Genomic DNA, 19,394 nt, shown 5'->3' on the forward strand with positions numbered 1-19,394 from the left:
ACTTATACTTCTGATGAAGGGAAACGTTCCAGTAGAAGTGTGCCTCGTTAAAGGTTATAAATCGCCAATTCAGTATGATGTTGGATCTGCAAGTTTTCTCTTGCAAGCATAACAAACTTAAAACGTAATCATTTTGGATTAGAACAGCTTTGTCTTTTTTGCACCAAAAATGAACACAAAGCTTGCAAACCTTTTTTTTTTTTTTTTAAATACAGCAACAAAAAAGCTTTTAATCAGATATACTCTCATACCCGGACAGGATGTTTGATTATAATTACTCTGTCAGGGAGTTAATCCGTAACTGTGAACTATGAGATTTGCTTCGAAAGATGATGTTTCACGGAATCAGTGTACCTCATTAGAGGGACATGTGGATGGACAAAGTGGACGCAGCATGCCCCCTCCTCCTTTTCTCAAGATGGCCTGTGGTGTGTGACAGCTGATGAAGCTCTGATAGATACGTCTCCACTGACGCTAAACATTTCAACCAAGAGCTCCAAGTGCTGTCTGCTAACAAAACGAGTGAGACGAATGTGAATAATGGAACTCATTTGCAGTTCCTCTGTTTTTTCCATGCGCGCCCGAGACTGTTGATTGTGTGGGACTGAATTATAATATTCAGATTAGCATAGAGGACTCAGATGACGAGATGCTCCAGTGGGAGAAATCCAACAAGAAAAGACCTTTAGAAGAAGCAGTTTGCGAAATCTCCAGATCAGGTGTGGAAGTACAAACCTAGTTTAAGTGCCAGCGTTGCTCAGCTGGGTATTTATATCAAATTATGAGAAAATCTGAGAATTGAGAAGTGAAACTAGCATAAATATGTGTGTGTGTGTGTGTGTTGTAGAGAGTCCCCAGTCTCCAGCTCGACACAGCACAGGCAGCACAACCCTCCAAGACTCCAGCAGCGACACAGATGGCGTCATCAGCACTGATACAGGAGACGACAACGTCTTCAGAAAGGTGAGAGAGACACACAGAGGTACAGTACTGTATGTGGATGAAAGAACACATGTGCACATCTCACTCTGTCACTTTGTTACTGTTTAACCGATTGAGGGATTTTATTTTTGCCACTCAACATGATGAACTACATATAGAACCAGTACAAAGGTTGTACACTCCGGATTGGATGGCTGTTTCTTATGATTGGATGAAATGCGTCTAAACTTTATCTTCAACATCAGCCGATTAACAAGGCTTCTGGAGTCCTGTGATTTTCGACGTAAATGTTGAAACGTAACGATTTAGCCTTAGTGTTGTAGACAGTCAGACTTTGAGATGTTAGTGATAAAATGTTAAAAAATGCCCAGCTTCTGAACAGTTTTTCCCATGTTTTTTTTTCTCTAAAGAAATAAAGATCACATTCCACCCACTTGTTTTCTACAGAGTTAAAGGAGGAAGCATTGACAAGCTTACCCTCAACTAACCCAACCTCATGTGTTTAAACTATGAGTAAGATTTTAAGGCACCCGGCTCTGGGAAATTACCAAACCTAGCAATGGTGCAGAGATAGAGAAACAATTTAAACATTACAAACTGCATCTTAATTTCATGCGAAGTAAAACTAACTCCTCATGGTTTGTTTGAATCATAATTCCTGTTCTCATTCTCACATCCTTATCCATGGAAAGGAACTACTTTTTTTTTATTTTTACCAGGTAGATTTTATTAGGGGGCGGCACGGTGGTGTAGTGGTTAGCGCTGTCGCCTCACAGCAAGAAGGTCCTGGGTTCGAGCCCCGTGGCTGGCGAGGGCCTTTCTGTGTGGAGTTTGCATGTTCTCCCCGTGTCCGCGTGGGTTTCCTCCGGGTGCTCCGGTTTCCCCCACAGTCCAAAGACATGCAGGTTAGGTTAACTGGTGACTCTAAATTGACCGTAGGTGTGAATGTGAGTGTGAATGGTTGTCTGTGTCTATGTGTCAGCCCTGTGATGACCTGGCGACTTGTCCAGGGTGTACCCCGCCTTTCGCCTGTAGTCAGCTGGGATAGGCTCCAGCTTGCCTGCGACCCTGTAGGACAGGATAAAGCGGCTACAGATAATGAGATGAGATGATGAGATTTTATTAGGCCCTGTGATGACCTGGCGACTTGTCCAGGGTGTACCCCGCCTTTCGCCTGTAGTCAGCTGGGATAGGCTCCAGCTTGCCTGCGACCCTGTAGAACAGGATAAGGCAGCTAGAGATAATGAGATGAGATGAGAGATTTTATTAGCAGGTCAGTCACTTCAAGCAAAACACATTATTAACTTAAAAAACCATATACAGGGTGTTTCAAACAATTTGATGATATTTGAGATGTAAATCTCCCAGACACTACATATTCGAGGCAAATGAAACTGAACAGGCTTAATGTTGAGCAATGTGACATTTGAGCCATTCCACCGAATCGGTGCCATTTCCGTCCCTAGAAAATTATATGTATAAATGCACATAAAAATGTACTTTAAAATACATTTCCTTATTACGCAGAATGTCCAGCACATTGATCTGATTTCAAATTTAAGATATAGAATTGTAAAGATGAATAAAAACTACCTAAAACACTGAAAAATAGCATGTGTTACCTGTCCCCGCAGTCTAACTTTATACTTAACTATGAAATATTATGATTAAAATCCTTCAGAAACAGTATTTCTTTTGCACTGTTGTGTGACTCCATATCCTATCCATGGTTTAAATATTTTTTTTCATAAGAAATCCACAATATCTTAGTTAAAATACACACATTTTAGTCGTGTCCCTGGGTTTTCACTCAGTCCTGTTACCCAAACATATTACCCCATCTGACAAATTTGGAACATTCCATAAATCACATGCTCAACAGGAAGTTACATCAGTTGTGTCTTCTGAAGGCCATGGGAAGACCAAAAATTAGTTCTCTCATTTACTTTTCTGTATATTTGATGATTTTTTAACTTTGACTGATAAGGTCAATGTCAACATACTGTCCTGTTACTTAAATTATTTCTTAGATGATATTTGTTTATTTTAAAAATACAGATTTTTGGTAAATCACTAGAATGTGCTAAGTGTGGTCATGCTATTAGCGATGACGCCATGTGGCTTAATTCCATGTATTAGCTAATCCTAGGCTAAAAACTCAGTCCTGTTACTTTCAGAGTTTTGGTAACAGGACTGAAAAAAATGCAGCCATCTTTGACTTCCAAACCTTGTAACGTAGCCTGAGGTTGACCAATACACATTTTGAATAGTTAAATATGTGTGTTATTATAATCAGTGTTGAAAAGATATAACAAATTAAGTTTAATTTGGGAGTGGTACAACAAGCAAATGGCATCCATTCGGTGGAATGTCCCATTTATTCCTCAAAATTTGCATGAAAAATTCAAAGGTATGTGGATTCCATGAACAATTTCAAAAATTTTCAATATGCACGCCGCCTGAGACACGGCACACATCAAGTCGGTAGTCCAGCTCTTGCCAAACACGCTGCAGCATGTCTTTGGTAACAGTCTCCAGTGCTTGCTCTTCTTATGGACTTCTTGGGGCTTCGCAAGAGTTTCTCACGACCGCCCGCTCGACCGTCTCTTCCGATGCTGGTGGTCGTCCAGATCCTTTTGTCCTGAACAGACAGCCTTCCTCTTTGAACTTTTTGTGCCATGTCCAAATCTGCATTGCAGCTGGTGCGTTTTTAGAGAATTCTCTCATAAATGCACGCTGCACAGTTTTGTTCGACCGTGTTTGAGCATATTCTAACACACGAAATGCCTTTTCTTTTCCAGTGAATGGCATTTCTATACCTAAAAAGATTAAAATAAAAAAACATTACACATAGAATTTTGACCTGTTTCCACACATGCTGTTAAAATCTGAGGTCAATTGAATGAGAATTGGCAAAGTTATTAGATTGTGAAATGATATCAATTTTTTTGAAACACTCTGTGTGTGTGTGTGTGTGTATATATATATATATATATATATATATATATATATAATATCATCTGGGCGGCATGGTGGTGTAGTGGTTAGCACTGTCGCCTCACAGCAAGAAGGTCCGGGTTCGAGCCCCGTGGCCGGCGAGGGCCTTTCTGTGTGGAGTTTGCATGTTCTCCCCGTGTCCGCGTGGGTTTCCTCCGGGTGCTCCGGTTTCCCCCACAGCCCAAAGACATGCAGGTTAGGTTAACTGGTGACTCTAAATTGACCGTAGGTGTGAATGTGAGTGTGAATGGTTGTCTGTGTCTATGTGTCGGCCCTGTGATGACCTGGCGACTTGTCCAGGGTGTACCCCGCCTTTCGCCTGTAGTCAGCTGGGATAGGCTCCAGCTTGCCTGCGACCCTGTAGAACAGGATAAAGCGGCTAGAGATGATGAGATGAGATAATATCATCTCATTATCTCTAGCTGCTTTATCCTGTTCTACAGGGTCGCAGGCAAGCTGGAGCCTATCCCAGCTGACTATGGGCGAGAGGCGAGGTACACCCTGGACAAGTCACCAGGTCATCACAGGGCTGACACATAGAGACACAAAACCATTCACACTCACATTCACACCTACGGTCAATTTAGAGCCACCAATTAGTCTAACCTGCATGTCTTTGGACTGTGGGGGAAACTGGAGCACCCGGAGGAAACCCACACAGACACGGGGAGAACATGCAAACTCCGCACAGAAAGGCCCCTGTTGGCCACTGAGCTCAAACCCATAACCTTCTTGCTGTGAGGTGACAGTGCTAACCACTACACCACCGTGCCACCCAATGGCTAACCAACCAGACATGGTAGTGGTGGACAAACAGGAGAACAAGGCTTTGGTGATTAGCTGTGGCAATACCAAGTGACAATAACATCAGGAAAAAGGAACTTGAACAGCTGAAGAAGTATCAAGAGCTAAAAGAAGCATTAGAAAAGATGTGGAAGATGAAGACAACAATGGTCCCCATGGTGATAGGAGCCCTCTGTGCACTGACCCCCAAACTGGGAGAGTAGCTCCCATAGATCCCAGGAACAACATCCGAGATCTCTGTCCAGAAAAGTGCAGTCCTAGGAACAGCTAAGATTCTGCGCAGGACCCTCAAACTCCCAGGCCTGTGATCGAGGACCCTAGCTTGAGGGGAAAAAAATACCGCCTGAAGGAGGGGAGAGTGGGGAATTTAATTTGATTGAATTAATAATTTGATCCATTGAGCTTTGTGGAAAACTGGCACATGGGAGTGTGCATTCATGGGACTGTGGAGAGCCCCATTCTCCACAGATTGTACTGAAGATTCTGAAGCTTGTGGCCAGGAAGTTGAACAAAACACATACATCAGACACCCTGATGCGTGATATTTGCCAAGATCCTTGCATAGTCACTTATTTTGAATTCTAATTCTACATGACATTTAGTATAACTTGTATTGGTAAGAATTATGACGGTCATGTGACCAGAGTGGTTGTAGGTTTCCGTTTGCTCTGTGAAAGCTCGCCCACACACATGCCCTCAAAGTCCTCCTCTTCTTCACACACATGCATTGGAAGTCATTTCTGGGACACGTGAATAGAAAGCTTTCATCCCCCAGAGTCCCAACAAAACCCCCAGTGTGTGTGTGTGTGTGTGTGTGTGTGTGAGATGTAGGCACAGATCCCTTCACTGCCTCCACTCTCTCTCTCACGCTACTTTTGCACAACACAAGGGACTGACCAAAGCCTCACACCCAGCACCATGGGATTAGTTCAAGCTTAAAGTTTTTTGTAAAGTTTGGAGTATGGTTTCTGTTTTTCTGTTTTGGTGCGTCTATGTGTGTAATTGGTTACATTGCACTGTAGAACCTTTCCCCTATTGTCTCTTTTAACAGGCTGAGTCACTGTTTCTCTCAGCTCTTGGCCTTTTGTCTGAATCTTTCCATGAAGTATTGTTGTGCCTTGTTTAACAAACCTGATAGTGAGTGAATGCGGTCAAATCAAATCACATCCTCAAACTGCTGACTGATGATCATGCCTAATTGTGTCATTTTGGTTCATTCTGAACAGAACGATATTTTCCCGTTCTTGCTTCAGTGTTCCTGCTTCAGTATTCCCTACCCTTTAGTTGGAAACCAATTAGAATGAAATAAACAAACAAAAACAACACTTAATAATGTTCTTTACATATCATAAGCTGACTCTGCTTATAGAGGCTTTGCACTGTCACGTGACCCCCCATAACAACAGTAACTACGCTGTCATGACAGGAGGCAGGTTAAAACAAAATGGTGGGGAGAGAGCCAGAACGCGTGCCTTCTCTCCTGAAATATCGGGATTCTTTCGGCCCTGAAGTGCATAAAAATTATGAAAAAAAATAGAATTAATCAGTAATATCAATCCCTACAATGTCACGAATATTTTTTCTTTTAATTGATGGAAATGTGGCCTGATATGGAGTCTCTTGACATAGTGATCTACAACCCCGATTCCAAAAAAGTTGGGACAAAGTACAAATTTAAATAAAAACGGAATGCAATGATGTGGAAGTTTCAAAATTCCATATTTTATTCAGAATAGAACATAGATGACATATCAAATGTTTAAACTGAGAAAATGTATCATTTAAAGAGAAAAATTAGGTGATTTTAAATTTCATGACAACAACACATCTCAAAAAAGTTGGGACAAGGCCATGTTTCCCACTGTGAGACATCCCCTTTTCTCTTTACAACAGTCTGTAAACGTCTGGGGACTGAGGAGACAAGTTGCTCAAGTTTAGGGATAGGAATGTTAACCCATTCTTGTCTAATGTAGGATTCTAGTTGCTCAACTGTCTTAGGTCTTTTTTGTCGTATCTTCCGTTTTATGATGCGCCAAATGTTTTCTGTGGGTGAAAGATCTGGACTGCAGGCTGGCCAGTTCAGTACCCGGACCCTTCTTCTACGCAGCCATGATGCTGTAATTGATGCAGTATGTGGTTTGGCATTGTCATGTTGGAAAACGCAAGGTCTTCCCTGAAAGAGACGTCGTCTGGATGGGAGCATATGTTGCTCTAGAACCTGGATGTACCTTTCAGCATTGATGATGGCTTTCCAGATGTGTAAGCTGCCCATGCCACACACACTAATGCAACCCCATACCATCAGAGATGCAGGCTTCTGAACTGAGCGCTGATAACAACTTGGGTCGTCCTTCTCCTCTTTAGTCCGAATGACACGGCGTCCCTGATTTCCATAAAGAACTTCAAATTTTGACTCATCTGACCACAGAACAGTCTTCCACTTTGCCACAGTCCATTTTAAATGAGCCTTGGCCCAGAGAAGACATCTGTGCTTCTGGATCATGTTTAGATACGGCTTCTTCTTTGAACTATAGAGTTTTAGCTGGCAACGGCGGATGGCACGGTGAATTGTGTTCACAGATAATGTTCTCTGGAAATATTCCTGAGCCCATTTTGTGATTTCCAATACAGAAGCATGCCTGTATGTGATGCAGTGCCGTCTAAGGGCCCGAAGATCACGGGCACCCAGTATGGTTTTCCGGCCTTGACCCTTACGCACAGAGATTCTTCCAGATTCTCTGAATCTTTTGATGATATTATGCACTGTAGATGATGATATGTTCAAACTCTTTGCAATTTTACACTGTCGAACTCCTTTCTGATATTGCTCCACTATTTGTCGGCGCAGAATTAGGGGGATTGGTGATCCTCTTCCATCTTTACTTCTGAGAGCCGCTGCCACTCCAAGATGCTCTTTTTATACCCAGTCATGTTAATGGCCTATTGCCAATTGACCTAAAGAGTTGCAATTTGGTCCTCCAGCTGTTCCTTTTTTGTACCTTTAACTTTTCCAGCCTCTTATTGCCCCTGTCCCAACTTTTCTGAGATGTGTTGCTGTCATGAAATTTCAAATGAGCCAATATTTGACATGAAATTTCAAAATGTCTCACTTTCGACATTTGATATGTTGTCTATGTTCTATTGTGAATACAATATCAGTTTTTGAGATTTGTAAATTATTGCATTCCGTTTTTATTTACAATTTGTACTTTGTCCCAACTTTTTTGGAATCAGGGTTATACTTGCTGTTCTCTACAAGTCTTTACACAAAAGATCAAATCAAGGCCTACAAAAGCCTAGAAGCAGTGTTGTAGTCAAGTCACTAAACCTCAAGTCCGAGTCCAGTCTCGAATCTCCAGTGTTCCAGTCCGAGTCATTAAAGAAAATTTCGAGTCGAGTCCAAGAACAAGACTCCAACCGCACCATTTGATGGTGGCTGTTGCTGCCTTTATGTGAAAGCGTCTCTGCTACTGTGTTGGGCTAACGTTACTGCTCTACTGCCCCATTTTAGTGAATAGGCTACAGATAAAAAGCTTGTTCATCGCTCAGCAAGCCCCGCCCACTATCAACAGGGCAAATAACATGAGAGAGGGTTAACACTAGCTAGCTCATCACTCAGCAAGCTCCGCTATCAACGGGGCAATAAACATAGCATGTCACTTCCTTCTCTGGGTGGAGTCTTACCAAATGATGATTGAAGTTCGAGGTTGTCCCCATCATCTCCTCGATAGTTCTTTTACATATGGAACACAGAGCAGTGCATTTTTTCCCATTGCACGAGAAGTCTGTATAAGCAAAGCAGACAATCCTGGGGGCTTCTCTCCAGGCACTTTAGCGCCATTAACGTTAGTTTGTTCCTGAACATATGACATATGAACAGGTGAATGCGCATTCTCTTGCACAAAATTGGTATAAAAATTAATACATATCTTATGGCAAACCGTCAGACTAAAGAACGCTTTCTTTCCCACAGCCATCTGACTCCTGAACAGCTGACAGGAGTCTATAACCATGGACTACCTCCCTGTAAATTGTCCTTGACTGTTTACATCTGTTTGCACATTACTGCCCATTTCGCTGCTACGTTCGATCATTGTCTTATTTTTGTATTAGTTAAATTAAAGTCCTTCCCACGTCGTGTGGCACAGATCTCCGTTTCTGCAGCCCTCGGCCTCTCGCCTATTACATAGCTAGGGTTACAGTGGGGGGCTAGTCCTCTAGTAACCACGAGAGTTTAACTCCTCACTCGCATCTGTATTGCAGCATGCCTTGCCAGATGGCTGTAGGTGCCATTTTTATGATGCTCTTTGGTATGACCCGACCGTGAATAGAACTCACGATCTCCCGAACGAGAGGCGGACATGCTACCACTAGCCGGTCCTTATTTTTGTATTATACTGCCTATTTTGCACTACATTACCTTTATTTTGTACTTTTTTGCCTTTATTTTGCACTATATTGCCTTTACTTTGTATTATTTCTTCCACCTATTTACTGTTGTAATTGGCATTCATGGTGGACGGCAAACTCAGAATTTCATTGTGCAAGAGGACATGTTCCTTACTGTGCATATGACAAACATTTTGAAACTCGAAACTTGAAATTATTATGGCATGTGACAAAAAAGAAAGAAAAAATCCGAGTCATCAGTGCTCAAATCCAAGTCAAGTCTTTAAAATTAGGGCATGAGACGGATTGGAGTCGAATTTTAAAGCCTGCCTAGACGCTTACCAGTTTTTTTGTGACTAGCTAGATAAGATGTATCTTTGTAGGTAAATCAAGAGAAAATGTGAAGATTCTAATCGGAAAGGTCGGTATTTCTGAGGGATTACTTTGTTTATTTCCACTGGTAATTGACAACGAGTCACTAAGCTTAAGCTTATGTTATTATTTCTACCTTGGTTAACCACTCGCAGCGACTAATGAAGCTCCTTTGAAACCTTGGATAGCTGTTAAAAACAATGGTAGTGTATTGACCGCCCACTGCAACTGTCTGGCTGGCTGGGGTCAAGCCTGCTCGCATGTAGGAGCATTACTTTCTGCAGCTGAAGCAGGACTTTGAATGATGAAAACAAAAACATGTATGTCTCATACAGTGGTGCTTGAAAGTTTGTGAACCCTTTAGAATTTTCTATATTTCTGCATAAATATGACCTAAAACATCATCAGATTTTCACACAAGTCCTAAAAGTAGATAAAGAAAACCCAGTTAAACAAATGAGACAAAAATATTATACTTGGTCATTTATTTATTGAGGAAAATGATCCAATATTACATATCTGTGAGTTGCAAAAGTACGTGAACCTTTGCTTTCAGTATCTGGTGTGACCCCCTTGTGCAGCAATAACTGCAACTAATGCCGCTTTTCCACTACAAACGCGGCTGAGCCGTGCCGTGCCGAGTCGAGCTGAGTCGAGCTGAGCGGGGCTGTTGGAATTGCATTTCGACTACAACCGTGCTGAACCGTGCTGGCTGGAAGTGGGTGGACACATTGGGTGGAGTTAGCGAAAGTGGGTGGACGTCATGTGATGCCGTTAAGCAGCGCAAACAGTGACATCAGTGACAGTGGCGGAACAAGTCAGAGCCGGGCCGGGGGCGGGGCAAATGACCGGGCCCTTTATTAAAGCTTATCATAACATCATTTTAGGCTACAAAATGTCCGCAACTGCGGTGTTTACCAATTTCAACACTACCGGGTGCAACTATGTTATTTAGTACATCAAGTCCTTCAAACGAACATGTAACTCAGAAACAAAAAACATTAGGATACTGTACATGGCTCATAATAAAACATCAATAGCCTATACTGCGCACATTATTTGAAGGGCATACGAATGAGCGCTCAGAGGTTGCAACGGTGACAGGAAGAGTCAGAAATAAAAGGAGGGCGGTGCAAACCTCACTGAATGCACTGTGTTTACCAATTTCAACACTACGGGGTGCAACTATGTTATTTTGTACATTAAGTCCTTCAAACGAACATGTAACTCAGAAACAAAAAAACATTAGGCGACATACTGTACATGGCTCATAATAAAACATCAATAGCCTACTGCACGCATTATTTGAAGGGCATACGACGAGCCTTGCGCTCCGCGAACTCGTGCACGATGCTCTGTATGTCACTGATTCAGTGAGCTTTTCAGCGGTAGTCTCACGACCCGGATAGTAAACAATAAACATGGAGGACATGGAGTCGTTAGTGTTGCTGGTCTCGGTGCTGTGGCTTGTTGTCACCGACAACGCGGACAGATACTGGCAAGAGCGTATAGATGAGGCGAGGTGCATAAGGCTTCAGAAATTCTCGTAATTCATAATTATTCTTCTTCCGGGTTTGCGGTGTTTACAGATCCCAGCGCGCTCGCGGGGCGTGTGTGGGCATGTGAGGACACTCCTCCTCACCAATCAGTGCACAGGGGAGTGTCTGTTCACGCCCCCAACCTCAGTCGGCACGGTTTGGCTCGCTTCAGCCCCACTCCAAAACGGTGCGAGTTTTAGGGGCTAAGCAGGGCTGAAACGAGCTGAGTCGTGCTGGTTTTTGGTAGTCGAAACGCGAGCCGTGTCGGGCTGAAGTGAGCTGAAGCGAGCTGAAGTGAGCTGAAAAAGGGTAGTGGAAAAGGGCCATAAGACCCCGTCCACACGTAGCCGGGTATCTGCTAAATCGAAGATATTTTTCTACGTTTTGGCCTGTCATCCACATGAAAACACATCAAAAACGAATATTTAAAAAAACTCCGGGCAAAGTGAAGATTTTTGAAAACTCCGTGTATGCCTTTTCGTGTAGACAGAGATAACCGGAGGTTTGCGTTTTAGAACGTCACAATCTGCACCAAAAAAAATGACAACAAATCTGCCCTGACGTCAAACGTGCGACCTTTGTTTACTGCAGAAGCCAGATTAAGCATGGACTTAAGCTAGCCGCACACCACGGCGATCCACGCGGTACCGAACCGACCCATTTCAGAGCCGACTCCCGACAGGGCACGCACATATCCCCCGACTGTTTACGAGTGCAGTCGCGATTGAAGCGACACGTGACAACTTAATAGCTTTGTGATTGGCTATTGGATATCGTTACTGTTAAATCCAACACTTGAAGATGCTACAGGCTGAATTACAAATGACACAACATGGAATATGTAGCGCACTATCTAGGCTGCATGAGCTATTATTTCCAACCTTAAATAGTGCACTTATATAGGGGAGTTAAAGCGATTTGGAATTCAGCCACACAACTTGAGCAGAGTGGCTTTCCAGCCCACTGTGTCTATGGATAAAGCTTCAGTCTATGGAATTACAGTATATACCTGCATTAGGTGCTACCAACACGTATTTCTCGCACTAGAAATTGTGTTTAATGATGTCACGTGTTATATGCGAAAGATATGATTGGCTATTGCTAGCGACTCTCGCCGATCAGTCTGGCTCCCGATTAGTTTTTCGAATCGGCTGTGAGATGAGTCTGTACCAATCGAAAACTAGTCTTTACGCCTGACTCGCGACTTCAGTTGGCTCGGTACGCTGAAAATCGGCATAGTGTGCTGCTAGCTAAAGAGTAATGGATTGGAGGAGTGCCTTGAAAGTGTTAATTATTGTGCAGGTGCTATTTACATGTTTAATTTTAGAAGCCCAACTACTGCTCCAAGAGCACAGGCGATGTGATTAGGGGGTAGGATTTGGGGAAATAATGCCATCTACAGGTTTGGAATGCTTATGAATGTGATTGAAAACGCAGATGTTCGGTTATGTGTGGAAGGGATTTTTTCGAAGACGAGGTGGTGTGGATAAAACATTTTTATAAACGGAGGGGGGGAAAATGTTCGGTTTTAAAAATACCCGGCTACGTGTGTACATGGCATAAGCATTTCCGGTAACTGTTGATCAGTCCTGCACACCGTCTTGGAGGAATTTTAGCCCATTCCTCTGTACAGAACAGCTTCAACTCTGGTATGTTGGTGGGTTTCCTCACATGAACTGCTCGCTTCAGGTCCTTCCACAACATTTTGATTGGATTAAGGTCAGGACTTTGACTTGGCCATTCCAAAACATTAACTTTATTCTTCTTTAACCATTCTTTGGTAGAACAACTTGTGTGCTTAGGGTCGTTGTCTTGCTGCATGACCCACCTTCTCTTGAGATTCAGTTCATGGACAGATGTCCTGACATTTTCCTTTAGAATTCGCTGGTATAATTCAGAATTCATTGTTCCATCAATGATGGCAAGCCGTCCTGGCCCAGATGCAGCAAAACATGCCCAAACCATGATACTCCCACCACCATGTTTCACAGATGGGATAAGGTTCTTATGCTGGAATGCAGTGTTTTCCTTTCTCCAAACATAACGCTTCTCATTTAAACCAAAAAGTTCTATTTTGGTTTCATCCATCCACAAAACATTTTTCCAATAGCCTTCTGGCTTGTCCACGTGATCTTTAGCAAACTGCAGATGAGCAGCAATGTTCTTTTTGGAGAGCAGTGGCTTTCTCCTTGCAACCCTGCCATGCACACCATTGTTGTTCAGTGTTCTCCTGATGGTGGACTTATGAACATTAACATTAGCCAATGTGAGAGAGGCCTTCAGGTGCTTAGAAATTACCCTGGGGTCCTTTGCGACCTTGCCAACTATTATACACTTTGCTCTTGGAGTGATCTTTGTTGGTCAACCACTCCTGGAGAGGGTAACAATGGTCTTGAATCTCCTCCATTTGTACACAATCTGTCTGACTGTGGATTGGTGGAGTCCAAACTCTTTACAGATGGTTTTGTAACCTTTTCCAGCCTGATGAGCATCAACAACGCTTTTTCTGAGGTCCTCAGAAATCTCCTTTGTTCGTGCCATGATACACTTCCACAAACATGTGTTGTGAAGATCAGACTTTGATAGATCCCTGTTCTTTAAATAAAACAGGGTGCCCACTCACACCTGATTGTCATCCCATTGATTGAAAACACCTGACTCTAATTTCACCTTCAAATTAACTGCTAATCCTAGAGGTTCACATACTTTTGCCACTCACAGATATGTAATATTGGATCATTTTCCTCAATAAATAAATGATCAAGTGTAATATTTCTGTCTCTTTTTTTTAACTGTGTTCTCTTTATCTACTTTTAGGACTTGTGTGAAAATCTGATGATGTTTTAGGTCATATTTATGCAGAAATATAGAAATTTCTCAAGGATTCACAAACTTTCAAGCACCACTGTACATGTCAGCCTTTGGTCAATCAAACCTGTATAACCAACCTCCAAAATCCGTATTTCCCTTATAAAATCTGTATAAGATGCAAATTAAAATAATTTACCTAAAATTTGAATGATAATTAACAATGATATATCCAAGTTACTTTTTATTCAATATTAATAACAATTAAAGCCGCAAGCGGCCTCGACGGGCCCTCGCGCCAGCGGCCAAGGGGGGCGGGGGCATGCGTCCCCGCGAAATACCTTCCACAGCTTCTTCGGCAAGAGACATCACCACAAGGTAGTGGTGTGAAGGAAAAGCATTATGGAATTATTTACCAAAAACCCGTGTTGGAGCAATTGCGTCGGCCAAAAACAGCGCCTCCCATGGACGAAAATTCCCAAAATGTGGTATACATGACATGGGAGGTAGTAAGAGGGTGGCCGTGAAGTTTGACCAAATTTGAGGAAAGATTGGATTTTTTGCCCAAAAATAGCGCCCCCAGTGGCGAAATATCACAGAAATTGGGTAACATGTCAGAAGCCCAATGAATGATTTGCGTGTGAAGTATGAGCAGTTTTGAGCAATTAGAAGATTTGTTATGAATTTTTAAGCATGTAAAATTTTGCATTGAAAATTGATTGACGTATAACTTCTGAACGGTTTATGCTACGTGAAACGTATTTAGAAACTTTTGTCAGCCATGGCTGTAGATCATGTGTATCAATTATGGTGACATTCCTATGAACGGTCTAGGAGGAGTTGCGCCGTGTTCGTGGCCATGCATTTCGCACAAAAGTGAAATTACCTCACTTCCTGTTGGGCGTGGCTAATGCATTGGCATTACATTTTTGTCCGGCTTAGTGAGATACATATGCGTACCAAATGGCACGCCACTACTACAAACTACATGGCAACCAGGCACCTTAATGCGGGAGGCCAAAATCACAACGAGTTAGGGGGCGCTATAGAGGCCCTGAGGCCCGCCTGGATCTGGGCTTCTGGTTCTCAGTAGCGGTGGCAGTCTAAGAAAAAGGAGCCAAATTTCGTGCGTTGTCGACCATGGCAAGCGCCCCAATAAGGGTCTTGTAAAGAGTTTGCTTGGCAAGTTTGACAGATCAGAAGCTGCAATATCATTTTTGCCATAACCAGCACCCCCAGGGGCGAAAGTGCACAAAATTTGGCGTACATGTCAGGCGAGCTATGAAGAGTTTGCGTATGAAGTTTGATGACAATTGAGTAAATAGAAGATGAGATATAGATTTTTGAAGAATAAATTTTTTGGTTTTTCCCATGTCAGTAGGTGGCGCTATGCTGTACATGAGCGATTATGAGTTGGAAAAATAAGTGTCTACAACAGCAACGTACTATCACAAGGTAGTGGTGTGAAGGAAAAGCATTATGGAATTATTAACAAAAAACCCGTTTTGGAGCAATTGCGTCGGCCAAAAACAGCGCCCCCCATGGACGAAAATTTCCAAAACGTGGTATACATGACATGGGAGGTAGTAAGAGGGTGGCCGTGAAGTTTGACCAAATTTGAGGAAAGATTGGAATTTTTGCCCAAAAATAGCGCCCCCAGTGGCGAAATATCACAGAAATTGGGTAACATGTCAGAAGCCCAATGAGTGATTTGCGTGTGAAGTATGAGCAGTTTTGAGCAATCAGAAGATTTGTTATGAATTTTTAAGCATGTAAAATTTTGCATCGAAAATTGATTGACGTATAACTTCTGAATGGTTTATCCTATGTGAAACGTATTTAGTAACTTTTGTCAGCCATGTCTGTAGATGATGTGTATCAATTTTGGTGACATTCCTATGAACAGTCTAGGAGGAGTTGCGCCGTCTTCGTGGCCATGCATTTCGCACAAAAGTGAAATTACCTCACTTCCTGTTGGGCGTGGCTAATGCATTGGCATTACATTTTTGTCCGGCTTAGTGAGATACATATGCGTACCCAATGGCATGCCACTACGACAAACTACATGGCACCCAGGCACCTTAATGCGGGAGGCAAAAATCACAACGACTTAGGGGGCGCTATAGAGGCCCGGAGCCCCGGCCAAGTTTGGGCTTCTGGTTCTGAGTAGCGGTGGCAATTCTCGGAACTGGTGCCAAATTTCGTGCGTTTTCGCCCATGGCAAGCGCCCCGAAAATGGCCCAACAGCGGAGAAAAATAAAGAAGAAGAAGAAGAAGACGGAAGAAGAAGAAGAAGAGGAAGAAGAAGGAAGAAGAATAATAATAGTGAACTCTTACAAGAACAATAGGGCCTTCGCCCATAGGGCTCGGGCCCTAATAAACCTTCAGAATGAATACAAAGCTCCAATGTTTGACAAAAACACAAAGTGTCACTCTAATGTTCTGAATTGTACTCCATGACAGCTTTTTTTAGCAGTCCGCACCAATACCTCACGAGGCTGCATGTCACAGCAAATGTCTGTGTTGATTTTGCCGGAGTGCCCATTCAGAATCTTTTCAGTCGCTAGTGAAAGTCGCTGAGGTGGAAATATGCGTTTCAAACAAAATGTTACTTCCCGGTTGGCGGGATTCTCGCAATGCGGTGTGCGCATGATCAGAAGTGGAACGAAGTCTCGCTACCACAAGATAACACACGATTTCATAAGACTCTTTACTGGCTGTTTGTGCTTTCTGTGGTGTACAGTATGTTTGTAAATGTTATGCGCTCTTTTATCATCGTGGGAATTGATTATATCTCTAAATAAATATTGAAGTTTTTTTTAAAGAATCCGTATAACTTTATTTGTACGCCCGTATACTATGTTTATTGAATCAAATCCGTATAAAATACGGACATTCCGTATAGGTTGACATGTATGATGTCTGCTCCTTGTAAGTGGCTTATGACTACAAAAAAGCATATTAAGTGATGAAATTAATTTATTTGGAATTCTTACCTTTGTGGAAATGAAGTGAGCATACCATCAGGTTTTTGACCTCTCCGTTCGACACCGAGTCCCTCTGAAAGTTTCCAAGCTATTTTTCCCTTCTATGTTTAGAAATCGCTCTAGTTTTTTCCCCCGGATGATGAAATACTTTTGGTAAATTAAAAAAAACAAAAACCTGACGTCTTTGTTTTGTTCAGAATGATTTGCACATCCAAAACCACAGCAAAACCTTCCGATATAGCCACTTACAATAACAACTAACTTGGCTGAATGAAGCATTACAAGCTGTCTCCCGTCATGGCGTCATAGTTACCGTTGCTATGGGAATCATGTGATGGTGCAAAACCTCTATAGGAAGTGTAGGTTATAAAATAAATAATACATTTTATTTATTTATAACATTTTCACAGCATCTTATTACTTTACAGTGTGACTTATTGATATAAGGATAAAAACTTTCTACATCGATTTTCCTGATATTACCCCGTCTTGGAAAAGATGGCAATCGTGGTTATATAATATCATATCTTCATGTAGACAGGCAGGCAGGAAGTGATGAGTTCTGAACAGGAATTTAGATTTATTCAGAAATTGTTTACATTTAGTCCAATGTTCTTGATCCTAGAATGGATAAATATTATTATTAACCAGTTAATCACTTTTTAAAATAGCATTTTGGCTCTGGAAAGTGATATTGTTTGCGTTTTTGATTACATTCAATGAAAACTTTTGTTCGTTGACATTTTTCATTCCCCTGTAACTACACACCAACATCTATGACACAGAAACTCTGTGTCGACACAAGTCCATCTCACTTTGTCCGTGTCTTTCAGGGTCAGGAGGTTCTAGGTGTGAGCGACAGTGCCAGCGAGGTGTCCGTCTCCTGCTCGTCCACAGACGACACGACCAGCCTGTGCCAGCCTAGTTCCTCTACTGAGAGCTCTGAGGAAGTGCGGCGCCAAGGAGCAGCCGCAGGAGGAGGAGACGCCGAGGAGGAGGCCAAAGACCGCGTGACTGAAGTGCCACTGCGCTCATCTCTGTTCCGCTCCTCCGTCCGCTCACAGTCTCCATTCCGCCGTCACAGCTGGGGGCCCGGCAAAAACCAGGCTGGAGAGGGAGACATGAATCAGCGCAGGTATAATAGAGGATAGCCGACACCATCATACACAGCTGGGTGTATTACAGTTCAAAAATCTTTGTCTAACTTACACTTACATCACATTTTGTGTCCTTAACTCCAATTGAAGTGGCTCTGTTCTTAAAATACAGAGAGTTGAAAATACAGAAAGTACATCTGGCATCTGGGTAATTTAGCCATACAGGTGCTTTTTGTAAAAATGGTTGACAATTGCTATGAAAATGCACCACCATAGTAACAGGATCTGACCAGATTTTATTTGTGTGGTGGACCATTCTTAGCTCAACAGTGACACTGACATGGTGGTGGTGGTGTGTGTGTGTGTGTGGTATTAGTATGCACTGACCGGCCACTTTATTGGAAACACCTACCTTGTGAATCCAGCATAAATTACCAGTCAAAAGTTTGGACACACCTTCTAATTCATTGGTTTTTATTTATTAATTATTTTTATTAATTAAAAGACACTTCATGGATGGCATGGTGGTGTAGTGGTTAGCACTGTCGCCTCACAGCAAGAAGGTCTGGGTTCGAGCCCCAATGGCTGATGAGGGCCTTTCTGTGCGGAGTTTGCATGTTCTCCCCGTGTCCGCGTGGGTTTCCTCCGGGTGCCCCGGTTTCCCCCACAGTCCAAAGACATGCAGGTTAGGCTAATTGGTGGCTCTAAATTGACCGTAGGTGTGAGTGTGAATGGTTGTTTGTCTCTATGTGTCAGCCCTGCAGTGATCTGGCGACTTGTTCAGGGTGTACCCCGCCTTTCACCCATAGTCAGCTGGGATAGGCTCCAGCTTGCCCACGACCCTTGCTTGCACAGGATAAGCAGTTACAGATAATGGATGGATGGATGGATGGATGGATGGATGGAAGACATTTCATGTCTTAAAGTAATGATGGATGTAGCTTCTCTTCACTTAGTTGAGTGGTTCTTGACATAATATGAATTACTGCAGTTGTGGTGTTGAATAGGGCTCTTTACTGTATTTTTATTATTTACTGTTTGATCTCAGAGTTATTAAGAAGGCAAGAAATTGCACTAATTAACTTTTGACAAGGCACACTTGTTAATTGAAAGGCATTCCAGGTGACTACCTCATGAAGCTGGTTAAGATAATGACAATAGTGTGCAAAGCAGCATCAAGGTAAACAGTGACTACTTTGAAGAATCTAAAATATCAAATGTAAAAAAAAATAAAGTTTGTTTTTTTTTATGGTTTGTTTACCACATAATTCCATATATGTTCCAGATGTTATTTCATAGTTTTGATGTCTTCGATATTGTTCTACAATGTAGAGAATAGTCAAAATACTGAAAAAAAACCCCTTATGAATGAGTAGAGGTGTACAAACTTTTGACTGGTACTGTACATGCGGTAGTTTGGGAAAACCCATCGGATGTGGGCAAATTCTGGAAAAACAGCC

The 19,394-nt window shown here is 42.4% G+C and overlaps 1 protein-coding gene across 5 annotated transcripts in view; it reads left to right on the forward strand.

The window, feature by feature from the left end:
• Nucleotides 1–19,394, forward strand: part of LOC132899294 (A-kinase anchor protein 13) — a 230,217-nt gene that overhangs the window by 116,035 nt on the left and 94,788 nt on the right. For all 5 annotated transcript variants that reach the window (XM_060941061.1, XM_060941060.1, XM_060941062.1 and 2 more), the window contains exons 10-11: nt 848–963; nt 17,671–17,972. In XM_060941061.1, the coding sequence (XP_060797044.1) occupies nt 848–963; nt 17,671–17,972 (418 nt within the window). The remainder of the gene's footprint in view (nt 1–847; nt 964–17,670; nt 17,973–19,394) is intronic.

Source organism: Neoarius graeffei, chromosome 15 (assembly GCF_027579695.1).
Source record: "Neoarius graeffei isolate fNeoGra1 chromosome 15, fNeoGra1.pri, whole genome shotgun sequence".
Classification (NCBI taxonomy): Eukaryota; Metazoa; Chordata; class Actinopteri; order Siluriformes; family Ariidae; genus Neoarius; species Neoarius graeffei.